This window comes from Pelecanus crispus, chromosome 13, assembly GCF_030463565.1.
Source record: "Pelecanus crispus isolate bPelCri1 chromosome 13, bPelCri1.pri, whole genome shotgun sequence".
Taxonomy (NCBI): domain Eukaryota; kingdom Metazoa; phylum Chordata; class Aves; order Pelecaniformes; family Pelecanidae; genus Pelecanus; species Pelecanus crispus.
Window position 1 is genome coordinate 23,355,464 of NC_134655.1, and position 12,129 is coordinate 23,367,592.

Consider the following 12,129-nt stretch of genomic DNA (forward strand, 5'->3'; position numbering starts at 1 on the left):
GGAGGGTCAATACCTCCTTTGCTGCCCTGTCGAGAGAACGTGGCCCTGACCCAAACTGGTGGCTGCTGTAGAAGATTCCACTGAACCACAAAGCAGCCAAAGAGCTTTTGAGCTAGATGCCACCAGAGTTTGATGTCCCATGGGAGGCCCTGGGGATGGGTCAGTGAGGGGCAAACGAACCCAGAGGGAGAAGCTTTGGGTGAACTCGCAGGAATGGCACCGCGCCGGCCTGGGCAGCGGTGCTGCTCTTGTCTTTGGGCTTGTGAGGGTGCTGCTCTGGGTTTTATAGACTGTTAACCAACAGGAACAGGCTGGGATGTGGGGCTTTGATGGTTAGCGTTAATTCACTTCAACGAGAAACCTCTCATTAAGCTAGAAACTCAAAGCCATATGAGTTTTAGCTTCTGTTTTACATAGGTCTCCTGGGAACTTTCTCTCTAGCTGTGCAGACCTCTGTCTGACCACAAGGAGTTACCATTTCTTTAAATGTTGACGATGTCGTGTAATAGCGGACTTTGTGCAAGATAATGGCGCTGAATCACAGGACTGATAAACAGGCTGACAGCAGATTAGAGAAACGAGTCAGCCAAGACAAAAGTTTGGGTGGATTAAAAGCTTTAAAATAGAATTTTTCTCTTGGGACTCCTGGGAGGCCAAGCAGGGAGGCGAAGCTGGCCATGCGGTGTTTGGAGCCGACCGCTGGCGGCTGCACGTTCCGGTTGGTAAAAGCCATGACCTTCACTCAGCTGGAGCCCCGCCAAGATATTCCCTTCTTACATCACTGCTGAGCCCACTGGGAAAATGGGTAGGCAGATGAGTTAAGAGGTTTGTTCTCACAATACGTTATGGCAATCGGTTATATCGTTTCTGTTCATCCTGCCTTTGTTGGTTGGTCTGGTTTTTTTTTTTTTTCCCTTTGAATTCTAGGTTTAGGGGGGAAAAAAGTGGGGGTGGAAGGAAACTTAAGCAGACTGGCATCAAAAATTATAATCTTGATCATTGTAGCTCAGCCACTTGCTGACCATGGAGGTACCTAACCTCCGAGAGGCTTCATTTTTCCTCTCCTTTTAACTTCATGTTGGCACCTCTGTGTATGCCCAGAACTGAGCGCTGGCTCTGACTGGGATGAGGACTTTTTTTTGAGGTCTAACTCCTGCTGAAATGGGCTCCGGGGACATTGGGGCACGTTGCCAGACTGTCTGTCCTAGGGGTAGCCATTGCTCAATCATCACCCACACGCAGACAGGGTGGAGATACCTTAAAATGGAGCGCTAACTGCCACCAAAAAAACCCCACCTAAACCCCACCAGCAGCTGGTGATATTTGCGGAGTATATCCCGTGTTGGTTTGACGTAATATACAGAAATAGAGCTGGAAGCAGGAACCAGCACCCAGGTCTTCCCCTTTGAGGAGACAGCGCTAACCACCAGAAGTTATGTTCGTGTCTGCTCCCTGTACCCAGGACCAGCCTACTGGGCTGCGGTCTTTTCTTTTTTCTCCCACTGCTTTGATGGAGGAGCAGAGGCTGTCCTCATATCATACGGACTAGCCAAGGGCATCTTCCTAGCAAGGAAGAAACGGGCGTTCGAATCTCCTCTTAAATTAAGGAGGAATTTTAACCATTTTTCTTCCTTCTTAGCCAAGGACAGTACTTACAGAGAGGGGCAATGACAGCTTTATCCCTTCCCCGTGTTTTAGAACCAGGGTACACTCCTCCCAGAGAGATTCAGGCGATGCCAAACTCTTAGAAACCCCAGCCCGACATTAAATCTAGCCCTTAGTGTATCAGCTGGGTACGCTTGACTCTGGATCGGGCACCCTTTCCTGTTGGCTGAAGGTTGCTCTCTGAGGAAGAGGATGATGACCATCCTGAAAGAAGATATATTGGTGTCCAAAAGCAGTCTCTGTTAGAGAGATTATTCCAAAATGCAGTGCAAGGCTCAGGAGCCCGCCGGACCAACAAGATATGCGGTCATTCCCCTTGTAGCTACTAGAAGCATGATGAGAGGGGGACATTTCTATCGCTTCTCTCCTGTGGTTGCCCTGGCTCTGGTGGAGCAGGCCCTTGGCCAAGGGTTGAACCTTCAGGAGATTGAACCAAAGTCACCTCACATCGGCTGACCTAATCCAAAAATACGGTCGTGTCTGTCCCTGTTTCCTCCTGGGAAGGCCAGTGTTTTCAGTAATGGAAACTAATGAGTCTGCTGGCATCAGCAGGAGTTTTTGCATGGAGTTCAGTCTCAGGAAATACAGAATGATATAAAAAGTATGAAAAGTTTTTTGGGGTAATTTGTAGTAGAGCAGAAAACATTAAAAAGAACTGATGATAAGCAAAACAAAGACCCCTGTACCTCTGACTTTGTTTCAGCTGGAGTGTCATGTTTTCACCCTGAGTTTCCCAAATACTTTCCTTTGTGGCTTATTTTTCTTCGAATTTTGAGCAATTCATAGAGTCTTCCTCTATTTATGTCAGCAGTGTTACCCATGCAGTTAAATTCTGAAGTGCAAATCGCTGTGGTAGAGAGAAGGGTGAGTGAAACAGGTGAATCCGATGGAGGTTGCTGGTCCCCACAAACTCATTACAGTGGTGAGTGGTGGTAACAAAGCAGCTGTTGCAGATGTGTTCTGGTGTTTTATTAAAGCTGTCCCTGCTCACTGCAGGGGGGTTGGGCTAGATGACCTCTAAAGGTCCCTTCCAACCCAAAGCATTCTATGATTCAGTGATTACTATTATTTTATTCTTGATGGCTTTAAGCAGCTGGATCTTTTTCAAAATCAGATCTTTTGACCACTAATGTATATCATGTAGCTCATATTTACACAGAGCTCAGCTTACCAGCCCAAATGCTGGAGCTCCTCTGCCCTGGCTTAACTGGCAGCGTGAGCCAGGCGCTGTCCAGACAGCTCCAGCTTATCTGCTCTCTTTTTGTCAGGGTATTTACCAAACCATCTCTGACAAGATTTTATCTTTTTTTTGTTGTTTTGTTTTTGTACTGGATGGGATTGACTTGTATCTGGGTCACTCGCTGTGTGGGTGTTTTTTTTTTTTTTTTTTTTAATTTACTGAGGTTTGAGGGGTGATGTCCAGCAGCGCTGTGTTTGATGCTCTGCGTGCCTTTATGGCCAATGAGCTGTTTTTGTGACGCTGGGGGCGATACTAATTTTTAGCCTCTAACAGCAAAGTGAAAAGGGAAGTAAACAGTGAATTAGTGTAAAAATGTGCTGCTGGTGCAGCCTTAGCTAGAGCAGGAAAACTTAACACCGGCTACAGAGAAATGGGGAGTCTTCTTCGGTATTAACACAGGCTGGGGGATGCAGGGATGGAGAGCAGCCCTGCGGAGAAGGGCTTGGGGGTGCTGGGGATGAAAAGCTGGACGTGAGCGGGCAATGTGCGCTGGCAGCCCAGAAAGCCAACCCCATCCCGGGCTGCATCCCCAGCAGCGTGGGCAGCGGGGCGAGGGAGGGGATTCTGCCCCCTGCCCCGCTCTGGGCAGACCCCCCTGCAGCCCTGCGCCCAGCTCTGGGCCCTCGGCACAAGGACACGGAGCTGCTGGAGCGGGGCCAGGGGAGGCCACAGAAATGCCCCGAGGGCCGGAGCCCCTCTGCTGCGGGGCCAGGCTGGGGGGGCTGGGGGTGCTCAGCCTGGAGAGGAGGGGGCTGCGGGGAGGCCTGAGTGCGGCCTGGCAGCGCTGAGAGGGGCTGCAGGAAGGGGGGGGCAAGCTTTTAGCCAGGTCTGTTGGGACAGGACAAGGAGGAATGGGTTTAAACTAAAGAAGAATAGATTTAGACTGGACATAAGGAAGAAATGTTTTACACTGAGGGTGGTGAAGCACTGGCAGAGGTTGCCCAGAGAGGCGGTGGAGGCCCCATCCCTGGGAACATCCCAGGCCAGGCTGGACGGGGCTGTGAGCACCCTGGGCTGGTTAAAGCTGTCCCTGGCACTGCAGGGGCTGGGCTGGGTGGGCTCTAAGGGTCCCTTCCCACCCAAAGCATTCTACGAGTCTAAGGACATTGAGCAACGAGATGACAAAATAGCAAATAAAATCTAGTGCTGGTAAAAGAGAAGTTGCATAAGGGGAAAGAAAAACTCTTCTTAGGTAAGAGGAGCTTTAAATCAGCTGTTTTCACAAAGAAGGGAGATATTTTGAGTTACTGGATAGCTCGTGGGCAATGGCTGGTGGTGGCAGAGGAGATGAAGAGGACATTGGAAATGTGACGGGCTGTGGCCGTGGGGGACCTGCGCTGTGGCCGTCAGCACGTGGCCCTGCTCCCACCGGGAGGTGGCTGGGGGTCCTGAGCGTGGGTGAGGGCTCGCCCCCGCTGAGGCACGAGCCCTGCAGAGGAGGTGAAAAGGGAACTGGTCTCTTGTGGTGCAAGAGGAAGGGACACCGAAAGATGCTGTCAGGTGGCCGGCTCAAAGCAACAGCGATACGTTTCTAAGCAATGTACGTATAACTAAAATAGGGAATTCGTTGCCCCCGGGGTCGGCGGGTTCAGATGTATGTCGGTAAGCAGGTTGGAAAAGAGCTTTCCGTAGCTCTGGAGATTGATTGCTTTCAGTGCAGCTGCAGGAAGCCCCGCAAGCAGCGGCTGAGGACAGCTGTGCCCGGGCAGGATTGCTGCCTACAGCCCAGTGTTGCAACGCTCTCCCCAAGCCCAACACCAGCGGCAAGGGAGCCGCTGCGGTGGTCCCTGCTCTGGCTCAACGCAACCACCTTGCGAAGGTGTAAAAAGGAGAACGGGAAGAGGGGCAGGCGCGTGCTTTCCCACTTCCGTAGCAGCTTTCGCTTGCAAGAACAGTTTTAAGTCTCAACATGCAACAAGAAAGAAAAAAAACCAACACAACCCAACCCTGTCATGTCTCATCTACGATGACAATGACACAAAGGAAGCTGTGAGGAGCGGCGCCCGAGGTGTGATGAAATTGTCTGCAGCTGTTGCAGGCAGCGCCTGCGCTTCGTGCCGTGTGGGTTCGGAGGCGTGCGGCTGTGTGGGAGTCGATGGAAACGGGGGGCTGCGCCGCGCGGCCTTCGGAAACACGCCGAGAGCTCTGCTTCCACCCAGAACTGTGTCATCATTCGCCTCGTGTTGGGTATAAATAATACTTCCCAAAAAACCCTTGCCTTGATGCTGTATCTGAACAGCTTAAGGTCCCCAAGCATCCCCTGAGACCTACCCTGGGTCTGCACTATTGCCACAAATGGCTTTTTTTGGGATCGGGAGGGATGCAGCCTGCCCTCGGTGTGCCCCTGCCTTCCAGCTTCAGGCAGAGTCCTTGAAAGAGGCTTCTTTCCCTGCCAGATACAGAATAACTCTCCTGAAACGTAACTGCTGCGAAAAAAAAGAGAATATACCTTTTCTTTTGGCCTAGCACAAATTAAAACTAACTGCCTGGGTCAAAAAGCCACTTGTCGCTTCAGCACAAAGTCTGCCTGGCGAGATCCTTGGCAAAGGCTTCGGTGCTTGGCTTCTTGGCAATAACAGCCCTCTCGGGGCAGAGGTGCTTGAGCAACCGGAGGAAATACTTCCTGCAGAATAAAGGGGATGGTTTGGGGGGTTTTGGGGGTTTTTTTGGTTTGGGGTTTTTTTTGTTTGTGGTTTTTTTTTTTTTTTTCTCTCAGTATTCTCATTCAGATTCCCAGTCCAGTGCTGCAGACCAGATTTATTACTCAAAAGGCTTTCTGGAGAAAAGATTTATGTGGGAATGTCAGCTTCTGCTGGCTTTGAACAGGCTAACGGAGAACTGCAGCCAGAGCTGAGCAAAGCCCAGGTGAAGAATTGGATCTTGCCTAGCACAGAGCTCAAAGCTGGGCCGAAAAGTGATCAAACAGCAATTGCTCCCTGCTGCTGCAGTGGCTGGGCATTACTTGTCTTCTCTAAACCTCCTGTGTGCCATGTGCCACCCCACTTGAGGCTTTCTTGGGGGGCAGAAACGCAGCAGAGCATCTCTCTGCTGGTGTGCGACTGCTCCGGGGCTCAAGCGTGGGCTGGTATCGTGGATCCCGAGCACAGGGCATGAAAATACACCTCCTCTTAATCTGAGTAATATCTGGATTCTCCAGATGTTCACGGCAACATCAGCCAAGGGTCTGTGAGACCTCTGCGACGGAGAGCGCGGCCCCAGCGAATCCCAGCTGGAGCAGCGGTGCCGTGGCAGGGGAGGCAGGCAGGTCTCTCCTGAATTTGGCCCGTGTGAGCTACCGCGACTATTACACCCGACTTCCTGTAAAAAGAGACCGTTAATACTAATATGAATAAACCGCACTGCTACGGCAGCAGGGGAAACGGCTCGCGTTGCACCCACAGTATTTTCTAGGTGGGAAAAACTTAAGCTTATTGAGGTTTTTCTCATTGAACAATTTCTGAACTTCTGACACCGCTTTGTGTAACATCTTTTCCCCTCGGGAGCTAAAAATAGCTCGGGGGGGTTGTACGTGGCCATCCTGCTCCTGTCCCACGTGGCCGGGGACAGCGGCCAGAAAGGGTGGCGATGGGCTTGTGCCCGTGCTGGCCGCCAGCTACAGCAATTGGCCTTGTCTCAGTAAAGCTCTCGTGGGGGCCGATGAGCTGCTGCAGCTTGCGGCGGTGTGTTTTGGTCCTTTTGCGAGCCAGCCTTTTGCTTTTCTCCCCGGTGCAAGAAGGAGGCGAAAATAATTTTGAAAAGGCACCTAAAGCGTTGTGCAGGTGCTCGAGAGGCGTGGGCAATCCGAGGGCTGCCCGCGGTGGTCCAGGGAAGCGTGTTTTGGTGATGCAGGCAGTTACAGAGGGGAGAGTGGGCCGAGAATTACATTTGAAAATTCTTTTTAAAAAGGATTTTTTTATCATATAGAACAGGAAATTAAAAAAAAAAAAATTTTTTTCATTGCTGTGAACGAATTACAATGTGTTTCGTGGTTTCCGTGAATTAGCAGCGCTTACTCAGCCGGCACACTCAGACGCAGACACACTGGCTCAGGCTCCTGTAGGGATGAGGTGGTGGAGTTTTGTTTTATTATACAGAAGGGTTTTTTAAAAAGAAAAAAAAAGTCTTTCTGTGTTCCAACACTCTGTGAGATTCACATTATTTTTCTACAAAATATATATTTTTTCCATAAATTAAATCTATAAAACAACATTTGCATTAAATAAAACCTAATACTGTCACAGTATGTTTACATTTCAAAAGGTAACGTTTCAAATGTTCACAGAAAAATACATTTTACAACAAGGTGCAGATGAAATACCAGTCAAGCCCAAAGCTTCTGTTGTTTGATTTCAAAGAAATTATTATTAAAAATACATCCACGTTTGAGCCTTTCTTAAAAAAATCTCTTGTCATCTGTTGGATGGCACCTTTGACTCTGCTTATAGCGAGTTCCCATTACAGTAAACTTCAGGAAGGTTTGGTTCCTCTGACTGTGTTTTGATCGAGCTGCTGTTAATGAAGAGTAGATGTGACGGCGCAGGGTTAGTTATCAGTGAAAGGGAAATAATTTGCCCCATGGTTGAAGAGAGCCCGAAAGGCTGGATGGACGTCTAGCCTGAATAAACCCCCTTGAAGCACAGCCCCGTGGTTAAAGCTTATCCAATGCAGTCAGATGGCTTCAAACTGTATGGCTTGCAAGCCGCAAATGGGAACTGATGGCAGAAAAATAGTGTCTGGACGCTTCAATGACTTTGTGATTTGGGGCTGTGTCATTTGCTACACCCCAAAATGGAGGCTTGGTTGATTATTTAAATGGCAAGTCCTTTGGGGCCAGCTTATGCTCCTTGCCCCACAGTCAACATGGCCCAAGGCAGGCTCTTGACACTCTCCGTAGAAATTAGTCACTGCTGGGTTGTCTTTTGCTTCAGAAATACATGACACTGTGTCACCTACTAGTAATCAAATTCTTCCTGCATAGCAAGAGCGCAAAATCTTTGCTGCCTCTTGCTGAAGCCAAGGTGCGTGATCAGGACATGGCTGGGTAATGGCCCAACCGGTGACAATGGGGCACAGCATCACCTCTCGCCACGGGTCCGCGTCCTCCTCCTGCTGCCAAAGCTGCCTGCTCCTGGCTGCCCGGCTTAGAAGTAGGGCCTGTGGGAATTACACAGTGTTACTTATGTTCAGAGAAAATTTGCAACCAAAGTATGAAATCAACGTATTTTCAGTCAGGTTTGGGTTTGGAAGAGGTTTTGTTTGTTTTTCTCCAACCCTCACTGAAATCAGCAGAAACTTCTCTGAGTCATCGCTCTCAGTGTCCTGGGGGAAAAAAAAAATGGGCCAAACCCCAAAATACAGTGAACGTTTGAAGTCCTGGCAACCGTTTGGGGAGGGCCAACGCTAGTAGTCCGAGGCGTCCTCCCTGAGCACATCTCTGGAGTGCTTCCTCACGTAACTGAGGTTGTGGAGCTGAATGCTGTCCTGCAAATCCTGCCTGGAAAGGCGTCTCCTGAACTCATCTGTAGTGAAGTAGTAGATGACTGGGTCCACACAGGAGTTCAAGCTGGCAAGGCACAAAGCTACAACGTGAAAGACCGAGATGACCTTCTGGACACACCCGTTTTTAATCTTCTTGGTTTTGACAAAGAAATCTAGTGGAAAGCTGATATGGTAAGGTGCAAAGCAAATCAGAAATACCAGAGCACAGGTGAGGATCATCTTTAAAGCCTTTTTTTTCTCTCCGAGGTCATGTGAAACAGAATTTTCTTCTTTTAGTGATAAGATAGTCTTCCACGAGCAGTATAGGATGATGAGTAGGGGTGTTACAAACCCCACCAATTCACCTATTGTCATCATTGCAATGGAGCTGGAAAGGTCAACGTCCTTTACGGGGAGATCCACAAAACACGTGTTGCTAAAATTGTTGTGAAGTCTGAGAAGTGGGAAAGGCAAACAGCCGACGCAGACCACGACCCACCCAGCGATGCTGATATACACATCACAGACGCGTTTGCAGTCACTGAATTTGAATGGGTGCATAAGAAACAAATATCGTCTCACGCTGATGCAAACCAAGAAGTAGATGCTTGCGTACATATTGACGTACTTCAGGTAGAAGCAAAAAATGCAGAGACCTCCTCCAAATTCCCACGTCCCGGTCAAGTAGTAGAAGATCCTCAGGGGCAAGGACAGAACTTGCGATAAGTCAGCGATGGCTAGATTGATCATAAATATTACAGCCCTTTTAGTCTCTTTCATGTACCCGTAAAAGACCCACAAAGCTAACGTGTTTCCTATTAGTCCGGGGATCAGGATGAAAGTGTACGTAATCGCATAGTAGGGCTTGAGGTCTGTTTCAGTGCAGGTCGAATTGTTCGTCATGGTTGTGCTCCAGATCCGTGCTCAGCCCCAGCATGATAACATGTTCCTCACGCGCGTCCTGCAGGCGGGTTGTCCGGGTTGTTGGCGCTTAAATAAAAAGGTTCAGCCCTAGCATCCGTGTGTGAGGCTTCGGTTACCAGATCATCGTGTCCGCTCTGAGGTGGAGCTTCATTGTGGGTTGAGTGAGTTCATTAAAGTCCAGCTCGTGTGCTTTGCTCATGCTCTTTGTCAGAAGTTGCCAGACCTTACTCTAGTTGCTTGCAGGTTTGACAGGGAGGGGATCCACACCGAGAAATGCATCGTCGTGTGCCAAAGCAGTCGACAGTTTGTCACCAGAGCTGCACCTCTGTCACCTTTTGGGTGGCATTTCAGCCACTTTTCTCAACACAGGAGCTTGACAACTGGCGTGGCCCTGCAGCTGAAAGACAGAAAGGTGCAGTTATAATGCTGCGGGGAGACACAGGGTCTCACAAAGCAAAAGGTACAGGAAAGCTTGCAAGAGCATCTCTAGCAGAAACCTATTGCTAGTGGCATCTGTGGTGGTCAGCTCTTTTCCTGCCTAAGAAGTACCATGCCTCATCCAGTGAAGGGAGGCGCAAAACCACTGAGGAATAAATAGAAAATGCATTTAATTGCTGCTACAAACCAGCCTCCTGTGCTGTACTGCCAAGCAGAAGCCACCCCCGATGGCAGGGCGTATTTAACTTGCTGCCGGGTTTCTGCAGCTGCGTCTTTCCCAGCTCCAGCTTTTCCATCCGAATCTCCCTTTGCCTCCAGTTGCGTCGGTCTCCCCATGCCCAAGCGCACGGCCAGCGCAGAGTCGCTCCGGCGAGCGCCGTGCCTGCATCCCTCCTCGCTGCCCTGCCGCGGGCAGAGGGACGCTCTCGCCTCGCACAGCGCTCGTGAGTTTAACACTCCCCTGCTCTTCCCAGGAAAGCCCTTCAGAAACTTCCCACCAGCATCACGGCTGCAGACAGGCGAGAAGATGAGAGAATGAAATCTGCTCCTTTTTACATATGAGCCTGACACACGCGCCTGAGAAATGAACATTTTCCACCAGTGCAGCCTCCACTGCTGCGGCACGGAGTGGAAGTCCCAAGTTGGTGGCTTGCACCGAACCGGGGTCAACCTTTTCATTTACCTTTCATAAATAGCGTATAAACCATACTTGCATGCAAGCAGGGACAACTGGCCCACTTACTAAACACTTTTTGCTGCAGAACTACCTGCATTATATGGAATGTGGCTTTCTCACAACTGCTTTTTCTAAGCCTTTCTTTAACCCGTCTTGCGCATGTGACTGCTGTGGCTGTTGGAAATACCAGATATCATCACTAAGGTGACTGTAGGTGGACTTATCTGAATCTGTCAGGCAAAAAAAAAAAAAAAAAAAACCAAACCAAACCAGATCTGATAATATAGAGGAAATTCAGGTTTCTTTCCAAACTCTCTCAGGTTTGCCTTTTGCTTCAGCATGAAGAATTAACCTACAGGTCTAAGTGGGAAAAGTTTGTAGGTACCAACCAAGATGCCAAAGGCACATTTACAAAGGCAAAATTATATCCTGCTGCAATCCCTGATGTTTTTTCCTGTGCTTTGAGGTATAGGTGTTAAAATGGGAACATTTATTAACAAAGCTGATGTTCAACACTTGCCAGTGTGATTGCACTGAAACTTTGAAGTAGCTTTGGGTGGAAACAGAAAATCTTCTACAAAAGGAAACGGTTCAGCGGAGGCAGCTTTTCTGTGTCTATTTGTGTAGTTTCTCTTGCATACCATTGAGTAACGAGTCCAATGAGACTGAGATGTCTTCCTTTCTTCAGGGAGCCAGCATCTAACATAACCGGTAGAGCAAAACAGCATGTGAAATAATCCCGTTAAACTTCAGAAGCGAGAATTAATAAGCCATAGAGTTAATTAGCCTTCTGTTCAAAGACTTTCCAATTCTTTTATTAATTCTCCGCCCAACTTCCGATGCACAAACCTGCACGACTAATTCTAGAAATGTCAGTAATATCATCATGCAGGAAAACGAACGGGTGCTCACCTACTCGTTAGGTTTTATCTGTCACTGGTGGTAATTTGGGCTGAGGGCTTCAGTTTCCGTTTGCTAGCGCTTGACTGGCACAAGGAACTGGGAGGGGGCTGTGGATGTGGCTGGTTTTTGGCAGTACCTCTCATGCCCTGGGGTTCCCTGGGGCTTCAGAGCTCGCCCTCAGCAGCTGGTTAACCTCTTTGGGGCTTCCTGACAGCAGCGCCCGCTTCGGGCGGGTTCCTCTCTTCTCCTCTGTGCTGGGATCGAGCCAAATGTGTTGACCAAAACCAGTACATCCTCCCCGAGTGGTCGGAAACTGTCTTGCTGGGCTCAGAAAAATGCTGAGTATAGATACAGGCAGAGCAGGCTGTGCTGGGAAAGCATCCCGAGCTGCTTAGTGGGGACTGGGACTTACAGAGGATGGGAGGGATGCTCTCCTTCATCTTGGTTTTCCATGGCGATGCGGAGGCCCTGTGAAGACGTGCATGTCTTTACTGGAGCAAACGCCTCAGCGTGACGTGTCCAGGCTTCCCATCCAGGTCCTGGGGTGTCCGAGCAAAACAACGGCGCTGTAGGTCCCTGGGCTGTGCTCAGGCAGCGGGAGCAGGGCTCCAGTGGCCGGGCGCATCCGCTCCCTCCCGCAGAGCTCCTCTGTCCCTCTTGGCTTCCCAGACACCAGTGCCGTCCCGCAGGATGTGGGCAGCCTGCCCGGCAGCGCGAGGGTGGCTCGCGAGAGTTCATGTTCACTTTTTTTCACCCAGAATGTCTCAACCTCTTGCCTGAAGTTTGCTCTGAAGCACCAGCAGCG

At 49.7% G+C, this 12,129-nt stretch overlaps 1 protein-coding gene across 1 annotated transcript; it reads right to left on the minus strand.

Annotated features, from left to right (window-relative positions):
- Positions 1-7,092: 7,092 nt before the first annotated feature.
- Positions 7,093-9,553, minus strand: GPR174 (G protein-coupled receptor 174). The gene has a single exon (XM_009489961.2). The coding sequence runs from the start codon at positions 9,284-9,286 to the stop codon at positions 8,306-8,308; it is 981 nt and encodes a 326-aa protein (XP_009488236.1). The 5' UTR covers positions 9,287-9,553; the 3' UTR covers positions 7,093-8,305.
- Between the last annotated feature and the right edge of the window lie 2,576 nt (positions 9,554-12,129).

Excerpts from the sequence above, each read along its gene's own strand:
- GPR174 (XM_009489961.2), bottom strand. The coding sequence starts at position 9,286 with ATGACGAACAATTCGACCTGCACTGAAACAGACCTCAAGCCCTACTAT.